The sequence below is a fragment of the Anopheles bellator genome, chromosome 1 (assembly GCF_943735745.2).
Source record: "Anopheles bellator chromosome 1, idAnoBellAS_SP24_06.2, whole genome shotgun sequence".
Taxonomy (NCBI): Eukaryota; Metazoa; Arthropoda; class Insecta; order Diptera; family Culicidae; genus Anopheles; species Anopheles bellator.
This window is the reverse complement of record NC_071285.1, coordinates 1737574-1752661: the sequence shown is the minus strand read 5'-3', so window position 1 is coordinate 1752661 and position 15088 is coordinate 1737574. Positions and strand designations below refer to the sequence as shown.

The following is a 15088-nucleotide window of genomic DNA, read 5'->3' as shown; positions in this document are numbered from 1 at the left end:
TTGTGGCACAATTCTATGGTTCCTGAAACGTACACTCGCCGCTACTTGTTTTGGGTGCCGCAATTGCATTAACAGTAACAAAATGGTTCCAGATTGTAATCAGCTTACCTTCGGCCGTTCACTCGAAGTCTTTCACATACGATCGGCACTTGCTGTTCTATGGGCCACTTTCCGTGAAACTCAACCTCTTTCTTGGAACAATTTTTTCCAACTGAAAAAAACGGCCGTTGCTGCGATCTTCACTACCTTTTGTATTAAGCAGCAAATTTGACAACAAAACAGCGGCGAGGCGAAACGAGCGAGCACCATTCTGGCCTCGTGGGGGCCAAAGGAATAAAAGAGTCAAACAGTGCTCCGTTTTGTATTCGTCGATAGAAACTGAATGTGAACACGCACACTTAAGTGCACTCGAAGCGGGAAAAGCTTTTCGTCGGAAACCGTTACAATGTCGTAGCTAGCCTCAAAATAATCTTTCTTTTGCGACGTAATACGTATACTCTATTAAACGCTCTTCTCTTGTTTAATTGCCGTTTTCAATTGTTAGCTGTCAGCCAAAAACTACTTTATTTTTTAATTACATGTATTAGGTTCGGGCTTTATAGTACGCTTGCAACACTGCGAATGCTGCGCTCACTTGCTTCTTGAGGGTTTTGGGATGCTCCAGCATGTCCAGTATGTCCGTATTGTCAAGTTCAACCACCATGCCGGTTATTTTGTCAGCATACTGTGGGCACAACGCTTTAATCGATGGGAAAAGGCGTTCACCGAGTATCCTCTTTTGTTCTGCGCGATCGATAGCACACAGTTTGTTGGCAGCGAGCGAATTTGTTTTCACTATAGAAGATATAAAACACAAATTTTCACCGTGTCAAGAATGTAATAGTTCATCAAAAGAGCAATCTTACCTGAAGCAGTGCTGTTTTCCTGAACCTTAGCCGCCGCAGTGCACTTAGTTTTGGTGGTCGCTTTTTTCGTGGAAGTTTTAGGTTTTTTCCGGGGTTGGGCTCTTTGGGGAATATTATGATCCACATTTCCCGACCAAGAGGTTGCTGCTTGCCCCAATAGAATATTCGGCAGGTACCGGAACATCTCGGAGGAAGCATCAAACGAGTAGCAAGCGAGAATGTCGTTCACTATCAAATCGCCTATGTATTTTATTCCTTTGGCACGATCATTTGCATCCTGTCGTTCTGCTCCAATCCTATTTCTACTCCAATCCATGTTGTATACGCAATTCCAAGTCCAATTTCACTTTTCAGCCAGCAAGTACTTCTAAAGGACCACGAACGTGATAAACCGTCGCGCTGCGCTTACTGCTTACTGAGGAACCGTACAATCAAACGTCGTCTCAGTTTTGATTTATATTGTTATGTGTATCGAAAATACCAATGTTTTGGTTGCTGATCTGACAGTTGTCAGTTGTTTGAATTTTTTAAGTTAGTTCACCCGAAGAAATGACCGGTTGCGTTTGTTCTATTTTTTTATCGTATCCTTACGAAAAGCACATAAGACAAGGCAATATTTTGAAAGTTAATTCGTGCCTACGATGGATGGAGTATGTGCAATCTATTGCGCGTATTGAACACAGTCCCCGACTTCAAACTTACCCGACCAGAGACGCTCAAGAACACGTCCAGAGTACACTTCATATTAGAAACATTGCTGCTCGAAGTACCACGTGCATTGAAAGTAAACGTAAAATCGGTTTATTGAAATTGAAACATGTATTTTGAAAATTTCTTTTATACACCATAAGGATGACCCAAAATCCTGTAACTGATTTATTGAACTGAAAGCATTCTTTGATGGTCGAAAACCCTGGCCAATACTAACGTTTTTTCATCTCCAATTAGTGGAGATACGCATGTTTTCCTACGGATTCACCGTAGTCGCCGTTGCACCGAGGATAGCGTTTTGCGTACTCATGTGCTCCAACCTCCCCTTCGCCTTATTGACCACATACTGCAAAATGTTTTGAAGTGCTTCAATGTGATTTCAGAGGAGAGAACGAGAGAGTGAGCCGGGAAAGGTTGGTGAACAAAGTTTCATTTAGATGTTTTCTAGTATGCAGAACAAAATCTTACCACCATCCGTACCGCTCCCCGTTCTCACCATTATCCAATTTTCGAGAGTTCAAGCTACTAGCATCATCCTCGTATCTGATCTGCTCCTAAAGATCGACTCGAGAGGGTATCTCAAATCTCAAATGTTCCGCCTATGAATCTATGCAGCCCCGTAGTTGTTTAAAACTGACTGAAATGGGTTGCAACTGACTGAAATGTTGCAATGGGGGTTCCTACCGGTGGGGCCGTTTTGAAACAAATATCATTCTTCCTCCCTTTTTCGCACACCGTATCGTTATCGTGATGGTGTCTTCATAGTCAGTAAGGATAAGATTAGTGGGAACTGAGGTTGTATCTATGTAGCTTCTTATGGAGGTTTCTTCTTCCCATCATTTTTGCGAACACAAACTGCAAAATGCGGTAGCGGTAAAAATGTTGGCCCTTGACACATCCTCTTCTCCACTAACCATAGATACAGACACTTGCTGAACTCATTGTGGGACGAAAATCCATTACGGATAAAGAGAACTACTCTCGTTTTATGATGTTTAAAATCATTCTCACTGCGGTTTTTCTGTTCTTTGTAGAATCGCAGAAATCACGATGCCCGTTCTATATTCCCTTTCTGCTAACCGTCTGCCCAAAGCTGTTACTACCATCAATATCTCCTCAAGAACTGCTCGCCTAAGATTGTCGATGTATATGACACACTAAAGGCTTGTCGTGTTCTTTAGACCCCGAAAAACATTTCTTCCGATGGTAAAAGAAGTATCCGTTTCGCAGAATCTTTCGCAAGTTCTACTGACGGAACACAAAACAAATCGACTTCAAAAGAAGCTACACTACCGGCAGCGCGGGGTTTCACGTAAAAACCTGAACAAATCTTTTTGAAATCTTTAATTTATCTGTTATTAAAGCGCGTGCAACAGAACAAAAACAAACTAAACAAAAATTAGATCACAAATTGATCATGGGCCATGGGTCCAACTAGTGTAGATGAAGGTTCTGCAACCTGTTGCTCCGTAAGGGATCATCATACACACGTTCGTTCCTCTACTTCGCTAGCAATCAATAACTTATTGCGCGCCCTTCCAAACGTTGTGTAGCATTTCTAAACACGAAAAAGCTAGTTCTCAGAATGCTAATGACGACAGTGAATGTTTACACACAATCACGACGACGAAACATGCAAAGGAAAAACCAAAGAAAGGTGTTTGTTTTCACCCGGAACACGAAAATTGCTTAATTTCGGCCAGAAGTGAGGAGGATCGTGCTTCTCTTTCGACTGCACTCGAATCCCCATTCAAAGTGGTTCCTCCCCTCTCAGTGTCCCGTCTCTTTTAATGCCTTACTCATATTTTTCCCTGCCTCTCTCGCCGCCTGGTCTCTTGTGTTTCGTCTTTTTGTTTGTCTAATTTTCAGTTGCAGATTTTTCAGTTTTTTTGTTGTGTTATTTCATTTTCTTTTGCCATTGTTGTGTTTTCCTTTCACAGGACAACTTGCGGCAGTTCAAATGTGATCTCCTCATCTTCCGCCTTCTTTCGAAGCAATAGCGTGTTCCTCTCTTACTCATTCTACCGTGTTCCGCGCGATTTTTGGTGATGCACCACCGGGAAAGAGTTGCAATCGAAGCCAATTGCTAGCTATTCCACGTTATGTGTGCTCAACTTGCCGCAAATCCCCTCCAATCATCTTCTCTTCCTGCTTCTCATTACATCCGTTTTTCTGTTTTTTGTTTTCATGGGTATTTTCACTTTTTTTGTTATTTTTAAGATTTTTACTTTTATTTCTTTTATATGTTCAGACTGTCGCATCGGTTGCTCTGTTGTATCTCATTGAAATAGGATCTTTTGTTTTGTTGTTTTTTTGTTTCTTGAATGATTTTTGTTTGCTCCAAATTGGTTTGCAACGAAATTCACACATTTTTGCGGGTGTTCTTTCCTACCTACGTATAAACAGCATACACTTGCCAAAACCTTGATTTTGTGGCTTTCCTTCGTTATAGATTGAGCATTCATACTTGTATGTTCGATCAAGTGGTACGCTTTCTGGGTTACTACATAATAATGTCCCATAATAGATCGCCCTAGGCAAATTATCAAACGATTACAAATGGTTCATCCATCGAAGGCGCTTTCGTAGACCATCAAACAGGGGTTTTCTCCTTATTTTGCTTTGTTTTTGCGATTTTCGTAAATTTTCTTGTGCTGTTCTTTTTTGCGTAGCATTTCAGTTTGTCTCTTCGGCCACATACTTCCATTTTCAATGCTAGAAAGAGAGGAATCTTTCCTGCCAGTTTTACGATCTTTTTTAATGTTACATTTTTGCATCAATTGCGATTTTATAATTGTTTTCCATTTTTTTGTAGCTTTTTATCGTTATATTATTTAGATTTTTCTTCTTCAATGTATATAATATTTGATAGATATTATGTTGATTATGCTTAGTGCGTGCGGGAAGAAGAGCGCGCCGCATAAGCATTAGAAATCGTAATGTAACCCTCTCTCGCGCTACAAAAAACAAAACGGGGGTTTTATTCAATATTATTTTGTGAATAGTTGAAAATATTTTGATGATATAATTGTGAATCCGCCGGACCACCCAAAAATTCATGCGCCATTGTGGGGATATTTGAGGAGCCTCTTCTTTGAGGACAATGAAATCAATAATCTAAAGGAATTAATGTCGTTTCTGTCAATGGTACTGTAGCGGCCACCAGGAAAATCGGATTCCAATATTTGAGCGATCAGCGATCAGCAATCATCAATAACCGGATGGATGACCATTATTGATAGTTTTCCGAGCAGCAAATGAAGTGGTTCAACATTTAGAAAGTAGCTAGAGGGACGAGAGAAAACAAAATTATAAAAAATTACCCGAATGTTCACAGCAACTTCTGTTGCAACCTACCTCACTAACGTGTGAATCAGAGGCCGTTATCTTTCCCCAACAATTCCACGACGTAGATTCGAAATGACAAAAACAGAAACTACACTTGTTTTGGCGATATCGGGAGAGCGGCGGAAATAGTACGTTTGCGACGAGAGAAGGGTTTCATTAAGCTTGCAAAACTTAGTTGGACTGCGTTTTGGCCTGGTGTGCATGCAGCACAGCGACGGCTTCCTCAACCTTGGCCTTCAGCGACTCATGGTGCTCTAACATGTGGAGCAACTCAGAATTGTCGATCTCGAGCAACATGCCAGTAATTTTGCCCGTCAGCGCCGGATACATGGCTTCGATCAGCGGGAACAGTCGCTCACCAAGCATGTTCTTTTGCTCGGCCGGAAGAGCAGCGGCAAGCATCGAAGCCGTAAGTGGCTCTTGTCCTGTAACGAGAAATTCGTAAAATATTATTTGTAAAGTGTAGATGATGCCATTTTTCAGATATACTCGTGTAATAACCAATAATTTTATGTTACCTTTAACGATGACAGCCTGTTGGCTAACTTGCTGTGGCGGCATCGGGACCTGCTGCGGAACCTGTGGGTTGCGCATGTTCGGTGTGTACTTATAGTTCTGCGGTCGTGCCTGTGAGGCGGCCAGCTGCGGGGCAGCCGGACGGGTTTGCATGTTGGCGCCAGCCTGTTGGCCAGTGATTGGCCGTGCCGAGTTGCGCATAGCTGCCGAAGTGGCCTGAGCAGACTGAGCATTCGGAGCCTGCTGGTTGGCGCTACGAACATTACCCGCCTGGCGGTACTGGTTGTTGGCGGCATGGGCTGCCGAAGCGGTCATCGTAGGGTAACCTCCGGCAGGCGCATTGGCCGCCACGCTTTGATTGGCGGCATTTGGACGAATCGGCGCATTGGCGGACCAGCGCGGTGCGGTGCGCACTTGTGCCACCTGCGGCCCATAGAAGCGTTGCGGCTGAGCGATAGTTGGCATAAAGTAGCTGCCACTCTGCTGGTACACCTGGCCGATATGCTGCATGCGCAGACTGTTGACACGCTGAATGTATTGGCTGGCCAGGTGCGACTTGCGCTCTTCCTTGCGTTGAGCCAATGCAACGTACAGTGGCTTGCTGCCGACAATGCGGCCGTTCATCTCTGTGACCGCTTTCGTCGCTTCGTCCGGTGCCGAGAAGCACACGAAACCGAAACCCTTCGAGCGACCCTCGTCCAACATCACCTTCGCCGACGTGATGGTGCCATATGGAGCGAACTCCTTACGCAGGCGTTCGTCGTCGATAGTGTCATCCAGATTCTTTACATACAGATTGACGCCATGGTAGCGCGTCAAACGCTCCAGCTTCAACTGCTCGAAGCGACGCTTCAGCTCCATTTGGCGCTCATTCTTCTTCTGTGCGCGGCCTACGTACAATACTTTGCCATCCGACAGTTCCTTTGCGTTCAATTCCTGCACCGCCCGCTCGGCAGCTTCCGGATTTTCGAATGCCACAAAACCGAATCCACGGCTCTTACCGTCTTTCATCATTACGCGGTGGCTTGTGATCGGGCCATACTTTTCGAACATATCGCGGAGGGCTTCCTCCGTCAGGTCCTCGCCAAAGTTCTTCACATAGACGTTTGTGAACAGCTTCGCCTTTTCGCCCAGCTCCTTCTCGCGCTCCTTGCGAGAGATGAACCGTCCCACGAACACCTTCTTCTCGTTCAGCAACATTCCGTTTACCTTGTCGATCGAAGTATTGGCCGATTCTTCTGTTTCAAAGTGCACAAAGCCATAGCCCTTGCTCTGCCCCTTGTCGTCTTGCGCAACCTTGCAGCTGAGGATGTTGCCAAACGCCGAAAACGTATCGTACATTGCCTTGTTATCAATCTTCTTATCGAGGTTCTTAATGAACACGTTGCCGACGCCAGATTTACGCAGCGATGGATCGCGCTGCGACCACATGATGCGAATCGGGCGGCCCTTGATTGGGTCGAAGTTCATAGTATCCAGAGCGCGTTCAGCTAAAAAAGAATAAGTCGAAAATTATGTGCATTTGATAAATAATGTATGAAATTGTTAGGAATTTTTAAACTTCAACATGCTCGATTATAAAAAGTGAAGAGATTGATGTTGCAATGACCACCCAAACAAAACATATAAATTATATATTGTCTGTCTGAATGTCTCTCGTGTGATCAGTACCTACTGTACCCGTGCCCTTGTTGACCGCGTTTCATTCAAATCAAACCGGACAATTACTTCCATTTTCAATCTATGACACAAAATTACGCAATAATGATTGAAGTTTTATTGTGTAAATTAGGAAAAAATGTACAAGCCACCCTCTTCTGTCTGGCTCCTTTATTCACGACGAGAGCATTAAGCAGACATGTACTTTAGACATGTATTAGAATTGCACCATGCGTCGCAATTGTACACCACTAAACTGGCGGGTATCTACGTGGATATTCTGGACATTCATAGCATCGGCGGGTACGTGGGATAGATGGGTTGTGTGGAAAACACCCCCTTTTGCAACTAATTAGGAAAGGATGAAAAAGTACGACACGAGCAAAGTGCATATGCACATGTACCACAGACAGCATACATCATAATTACATTAACATTCCCTTCTCGCGAGTGGATATATATCGTTCTCCCTAGCTTTTAGTCCCATGCGGTTGCCGTCCATATGCGGGCATATGGGTTTGGGTGATTTGTATTATGATTCCCAATGCTGACCGGACTTAAACCAGCATCACATGATGGAATGATGACTAATTGTATCGATTTATTTTTCTGGTTCTGGGAGGGATATGTCTTGTCTCTGTCGCTCACCGTACCGCGGCATTCTCGTAAATACATAAACAGCTACAACATATGATGAAAACGTTAAAATAATTTTTTCCTTTTCGGGCAAGAAGGGAAAGTTGTGTTCAAACTAGGTTTTGTTAGAAAAATTTCGAAACGAAAAGAATCAACTTTTTTTTACAAAATACTCTTGCGAAATCTGAGCTGTCGTTTATTGATTGCTAGATAGGTCCGTTCGGTTGTTTGCAATAAAACGTTAGAAAGCTACGTATTAAATCATAAATAGTGATTTTACACGGCGGCGACCAACATCGTCTCGATCGCTTAAAGAGAGCTCAAAAACGAGATTCCAGAGGGCCAAACACCGGAATAGACTGCGTACGGAAAAAAACCTATCGCTGTCTCCGGCGAAGGATGGTGAAAAGTGAAACCGTCACGTAACTTGGTGTCCCACAATCCAATACTCCTCCCTACTGCCGGCAGCACCCATACCCACTGTGCAACGCCTCTTTAATCTATGGTCGTTACTCCTCGCTGTGTAGGCATTCGGCGAGGCGAAGAGGCTCGCGCTTTGCGTGCACGACGACGTGGCAGCGGCGAAACGCGTGAGAAAATGTGAACAAGCGACACACATCACAGCACGGCGGCCTTATCGGTAGGCCCCCTAAGAAGGAGAGACAAAAGAAACGGTAAACCCGTTGCTAACAAACACCAAACAGGGACAGAAAAACAACATTCACATTGCAAGGCTTTTCTTGCATCGGTTTCTTGTTTTGAGGTGCGTAGTATGGTCGGTCCGCATCACTATGAACAAGCAACATAAAAAAAGAGTGTCGCCCCTCCATCGATTGACGGCGGCACCGGAGGGTCTTGTTTCGAGTCCGTTCTCTTCAAGGACGATTACAAATTCAACAATGGAATGCACCCAATGTCTCGTGGGGTCTCTGTTGTGCATTGGCCGGTGACATCGCGCTGCAATGCATGCATCTAATCGAATAAAGTAGGCTATTGTTCAATTACTGTGTGCGTTGATGGGATATAAGTTGTTGCTGGCGGTCGCTGAGCTAAAAGTAAAAATGCATTATGCCTCCCACTGATACCAAGCGCTTTATCGCTTTGCTTTTAACTGATAATGTCCTTGACGATACGCGCTTTCGACACATCTTAAATCGCCCATATAGATTCGTCATTTTGCGAGCGGAAAGCTAAATGGTCTGCCTTAAAATCGTCACAATCTAGTTGGCGTGTACGCTGATAAGGCGGCTCAATTTATTAGCAACACGCCGTTCCTGTGGACCGTTTCACATGAAGTCGGCATTCCAATGACGTCACTGTATCAAATGATTAAAATTTTTGCTTTGAGAAACGCAATGCATCGTCTGCTGGATGCGACAGGGTTCGAGAGATTCTGCCATTATTGGGAATTTGTGACTTTCTGCTAAAGCGGTGGCTTTGAAAACATCGGACGGTCATTTACTCGACACGGCAAGACCAAAAAATCATTTCCTGCAACGTACCCGGCACGACAAAAATGTCATGTAGAGAGACAGAGAGAACACACTCGGCCCCTTTTCTTCTTCTAACACAAAGTGATAATGGAGCGACGTAGCCAAATAGGTTCAACTATGGAAATGTGGCGCTTTGGTAGTCCCATGAGCCGCTAGGGGGCGCCGCAACGTCACTAGCCAACTGTCAGTTGCAACCCGTCTTTCTCTAACACGCGGGCTGCTTGCGTGCGGCAAAGCGAGACAACCATGGGCGCACAGAACGTTTGCAACCAACATGGCGGAACACGGCGGCGGCAGCCATACGCCAACTCTGCGTTACGGATTGCTCACTCCGAATAAGAAAGCACGTGTAGGTTAGGAATGCGCAAAAAGTGCGCCTTTCTTCTGATGACTCACACCGGAAGAGATGCACCATCCGGTGCAAGCAAATCATGCATTAGGCTCTCTGTCACATTCGCCTGTTTCGCTCTCTGTCCTTGAACGGGGCGAAAGAAAAGAAGGGGACGAAACTCACCATCAGCGGGCTGCTGAAAGTTGACGTACGCGTAGCCCAGGGAACGGCGGGTGATCAGATCACGGCACACGCGGATGGAGAGCACCGGTCCAGCCGATGAGAACTTCTCGAACAGCGTCGCCTCGGTGATGTCCGAGTGCAGATCGCCAACGTACAGCGATGCCATCTGGTAGTTCGGTCCTCCGGGATTCATTTTCTTCGGCTTCCTCACGTGGATGTCGCGCGCTGGATATAGCGGGCTGCAAATAGGCTGCTGGCGATAGCTGGGTTGTCGACGTAGTCTCGCGAACTTTCACTTCCACTTCCTAAGAGGCGGCGCTGCTTTCGTTAAATTTTCACGCGGTTTCTTAGAAACTGCCACCGGGAGAAAGCAGCAAAAACTTCCTTTCTGGCTCTCGTGCTAACGATGATGGTTGGCGTGGCTAAAGAGCAGAAAACCAAGCGCGATGTAGAGCTTCTGAAGTGCAAGGAAACTAACCGATGAAACTTTCGGTTTTATCTTTTGTATATCAGATGCACGCGCGCACAGAACGACGATCGAGTTTCGCTTCAATTGGCGGTCACTTTTGCAAGACTTTTTTGTGAAATGAAAACTTCCTTTCAGTTGCGATAGACGGAAGGTGGTTCGCGGAGAGCACGGGGTTTCCTCTTTTCTTTTTCGACTGTTTTACGATTTTTTTGGGGTGTTTTTTATTTTTTTAATATTTTTTTATGTATTTTTGTTGGTATTTTTATTCACAAAAAAAGTGTGAGTGGTTGTGCGATCTTATTCAAGAAGCACACAACCGCACAACGTCAGCGACACTCTTTGTCTGATGGCGGTCCCCGGTGCGTTTTGCCGATGAAGTCGCCTGTCCTGCGATTTGCGACCCGCTGTAGCCATCTCTTTCGCACCGCTCTATGAGGAGACGCGTGTCGGAGCAGGCACACCCCATACGGCGCAGCGCGGTGCCAATCGGACCGACTTTGACAGACGGAAATACCCCCGTGAAACGCGACTGTACTAAAGAATGCTTGTTCTAAAAGAACCGGCTCGACTGACGATTTGAATCGAAGCAAGCACGGTGACGGTTAATAGGAAAATAGGAAATTCGTCTTGCAGCAGCGAAACGCTCCTGCGCTTCTACACTTTCGGCCGGATTCCCTTCGGACAGATATGTACATGCAAAGTAAGGGAATAGGAATTTGTTACCTCTCAGTGTTTCCCATGCGATGTTTTTTCCATTAGTTCGTCGTAACACTGTTCACCGTTGAACGCAATTTTCGTGAAGCAGCTCTCGTTCATTTGAAGCACGACAATCAACACACGTAAAACGGCAAATGGTCTTTCACAACCTTACATCGCGCTGTAAAATTTTCGCACGGGAGTTTATATTTTAGTTTCGCTATTTTTATGCGTTTTCTGTTTGTCTAGTAAAATGTTTGCTCCGGACGAATGAAATGGTCGTCCACTCTTCGAACCAACCGAAACGCAATTGAGGCGTTACATCGTCACACTGGCTACTTAGACGAAGGAATGCTGCTTCTCGGTTTCCTAAGATTGTGCGGTTAACGCCATGGGCGACAAAGTTATGTGTGGCCAAATAAATGGGCATATTTCAAATCTTTTTGATTCATTTATTATCTACTGTTCGACATTTGTTAATTTTTCAGCATAATTTGCACAGTTACGATTACTATTATGGTTTGAATACAAAAACGTAATTCCCTCGATTTCTTTGTCACGTAACATGTTCACATAATTTCGACATGTTTTTCCCTTCGTGCGTCGGGATTTCATATAAAGTAAATACGGCTATTCATATACGTTTCATTAATTTATTAGCGTCTTTAGTAAGTGGAATCGAATTGAGATCGAAATATTCTAAAAGCTCAAGCGAAAACATAAATTCGCAAAAAACATAACACATACCGGATGGAGGAAAGATGGAGATGAACGAAGTGGAAATGAATAAAAATCAAACGACGCCGATTTATGGCTATCAACCATAATCTGCAGAACCGAATCTGGGCTTTCAGGGAGCCTTGTTGGACACATAATAAACATTGCGACCCTGTACTGGGTAGTTCTATAGTTCTCTCCCCTATATAATAGTTGTAACAATTGCCATGCTTTACACTAAAACTCCACTCCAACCCACGCTAAAGCGATACGTTGGGCAACGATATTGATTATCCTCACCACGAGGAATAATTGGGACATGATTGATTTTGCTAAACAACTAACGATGATTCCTCACGATATTGACACGTTCAAAAGCGTTCTCCCGATGCTTGGGGATTTTCGGATGACAAAATTGGCCTGAAACCGGCAGCATCGGGCGTACGATGGCTGGTCGCTGGGTACTGCTACTGGCCGGTGGAACCACTTTGCTCGCGTACGACCGACACCGTGAGCCCTACGTATTTCTTACGACGGTCGCTCAGCAAAGATCGAACCGCAACTTCGTTATCCACGTCATTATCAACGGGAGAGGAGTTTGGTTGAAGCGCTTTCAACGATGGCACCACGTTCATCACCTCGGAGATGGTAGAATTGAAGCTTAAAACGATGTCAATGTTTGTGGCATCCGGATCATCCCTGGCATTCCCGTTCACATCCACACCACCGGTCGGGATATGGGGACTGCCGGCAACGCACGGCACGGAGGCAGGCGGGGCTTGTGGTTGAGATTGGCTCCCTTTAGGAAGTGGGACAACTTCTCGGGTAACGCTCGTACCCTGCCCTTGCAGCATCCGGATTAGCTGGCCCTCGAACACCCTGCGTATCACCGTACACGGGTCGGCTGTGGGGCTGGTGGTGCTTGTCACTTCCGCCACATCTTCAGCCGGTGGCTGAGCGGCCCGTCGCATGCCGGCACTGGCCAGTGGAAGCACTTGGCTGTTGCTTTCTTTCAGGGCCACCAAACGCTTGTAGGACCCAACATGGCGCATCCGTTTGGTATTGGGTGGCTGTACTTTTGTTACGATAAGCACATCCGGTTCCTTATCCCCGCCACCGGTGGGCACTGTCGTCGAGGAGACTTGGTCGTGCTGTTCCACTATGGTGGCAGCAGCCGACCGCAGGCTGAGATCGGGTTGCCGCTGGTTTTCCTTGTCAACTCCTCCGCCACCCCCCCGGGAATGTCTTGTTCGCTTGTGACTGTGCCGATTGTTGCTGCTGTCCGACGAGCGGCTGGTCGATGGGGCCGGCTCGTACGTCCGGGAGCCGGACGCATTCTGCAGCGAGTACCAATTGATCAGCCAGTTGTTGCAGCTGAAGCAGATGTGTTTGTCCGCGTTATCACCTCGTTCGGCCTGTGGGGGAGTGGAAGCGAGAACGGAAAACGTTTTAGAATAGATTTTTAAAAGGACATGAAAACAAACGTTCCAGAAGAGTAGTGAATACGAAAGTCCTGGCTGGCTCAATATGACTCTTCGCAAAGAGTTGCATCTTAGCAGTCTATGATTGGTGCCCGACAATCGCCACATGTTTGGATCGACAAAATAATTGACCAAATGTTGTTTCGTGAAGTAAAGTAATTACATTTAAAATCACATGTTCAGGTTGTTTCGAGTGCTTGAAAGCAGTACTACTTGCCGACCGGTTACATCGCCGTGCGTTCATCTTCCGTATTAAATGATTCAGCAAGAATCCTTTAAATTAGATGGTTTGTGTAAAACAAAAAAGAAATGACAGCACACTGGTAAGGATTCTTGGCGTTACATAAATCGACGGGTTCAGTGATCCGCGTGTTTTCGACCGGAGAAAGCCTAGCGCGGTTCGTCAGCGATTTATGGCCGAGGGCGGGAAAAGCCAGCTGTGGATTGTGTGGCGCACACATTGCACACACCATTGTTCTCGAACACGAACACAACCAAAAACTAACCGTTCAACCATCGGTACACGTTGGTCCGTTTGCCCAATCTCGTATGACATAAACCATAAATGTGTACGGTTTCGTCCCTCCGTCGAAGTGACCCGAAAAGGTAGAGAGCAGGCGCGTGGGAGCAAAGGCCCCACACGGACGGACCGCTCGCACTCACGTGGTACCCATACAAACGCAGGCGCAGGTCGAACGGATGGCCGGGTAGGGCGGAAATGCGAAGGAGTCCTACACACCCAATGCTGGACTGTTACACCGTGGCCCACCGCTCTATCTCTCTTTCTCTCTCGCTAGGGTACTCCCAAGTTCCTCCCAAATGGACATCCTCCGTCACACGGGGACAGTAAAGAGGGCGAACGCCGTCGGAAAGAAAATCGATAATTCGGGGCAATAAACGGAGCAATCCTCGCGGCCCGTTTACGGTTTCCGTCGCACCGCAATCGGAGACTTCCGAGGAGTTTGTTGTAAAGGAATCTGTTTTGAAGCACACGGAGGAACGCTAGGTCTATTTATCCAAGCTGCCCGTGCGGGGTGCTGGCGGAGGAGCTTACCCGAAATTTGTACTTCTCGTAGATGACATCGATAATGTTGGGCCCGTTCCGTGGCTCGAAGATGTTGAGCGACAGATTGGTGTAGATACCGCAGATGAGACACACGTTCGCCTTCCGGCGTACCGTGCCTGGTCCGCTTCCTGTGGTGTTGGCGCTACGTTGCTGCGTGGCCGACGAGCCAGGTTGCTCGACATTGCCACTTCCATCGCTTCCGGCACTTCCGTCCGCTGCACCCGGTTGCCCATTGGCAGCGGCCGGTGCTCCGCCTGCGTTGCTTCCCGCAGTTGACGAGGAAGCACTACTCATCGTGGCCGCTGCGTTCCTCCACGAATCTCAACACCTGGTTTCGGTCGATTTTGAGGGCGGCGAACTGAGAACTTAAATTGGATTAAATTCTCACGCGTCCTTTACCGGGTGGAGGATAAACTTTGCTATATCGGCAGCGCGCCTTCTGGGTGCTGCGATGGAAAAGATTATTGAACCGTTTCGGTGTCCGCTACCGTTGGTTCGATTCGATCACGTTGTCGCGTTGCTCGTGCGCACGTACAGACTTTTGCATAAACTGTGAGATTCACATACACCACACAGATACAAACGCACTAAAGGAGTCACTCACGAAGGTGCGGAACCACCTCGCTCACTAAAACGGGAGCTGAGCAGGAAGTAGAGGAAGTTCTTTGGTATGGCCCTTAGCAGGCGTTGCACCACCACCCACTTTTGAAGGCGAAAAATACTCTTCCGACCACCGTGTATCCGTACGATGTCCTGGCCACGGTGTCAAATCCTCCTCCAACGGTGCACGGAGAAAGGCGCGCCACCGCGTGAACTCCGGACGGCGACAGTGTTAAAAGCGGACTAAAAAACTGAAAGCAGGTAGGCGCAGCAGATG

At 46.4% G+C, this 15088-nt stretch overlaps 2 protein-coding genes across 2 annotated transcripts; both read right to left on the bottom strand.

Annotated features, from left to right (window-relative positions):
• Nucleotides 1–1688: 1688 nt before the first annotated feature.
• LOC131205637 (polyadenylate-binding protein 4-like) lies at nucleotides 1689–10586 on the bottom strand. Its single transcript, XM_058197823.1, has 4 exons — nucleotides 9783–10586; nucleotides 5483–6970; nucleotides 4974–5389; nucleotides 1689–4901 (listed from the first exon to the last, which is right to left on the bottom strand). Exons 1-3 carry the CDS (start codon nucleotides 9973–9975, stop codon nucleotides 5136–5138), a joined length of 1935 nt encoding a protein of 644 aa, XP_058053806.1. The 5' UTR covers nucleotides 9976–10586; the 3' UTR covers nucleotides 1689–4901; nucleotides 4974–5135.
• A 959-nt stretch (nucleotides 10587–11545) lies between these two features.
• On the bottom strand, nucleotides 11546–14966 carry LOC131214973 (protein phyllopod). The gene is made up of 2 exons (XM_058209329.1): nucleotides 14200–14966; nucleotides 11546–13079 (listed from the first exon to the last, which is right to left on the bottom strand). Exons 1-2 carry the CDS (start codon nucleotides 14503–14505, stop codon nucleotides 12132–12134), a joined length of 1254 nt encoding a protein of 417 aa, XP_058065312.1. The 5' UTR covers nucleotides 14506–14966; the 3' UTR covers nucleotides 11546–12131.
• Between the last annotated feature and the right edge of the window lie 122 nt (nucleotides 14967–15088).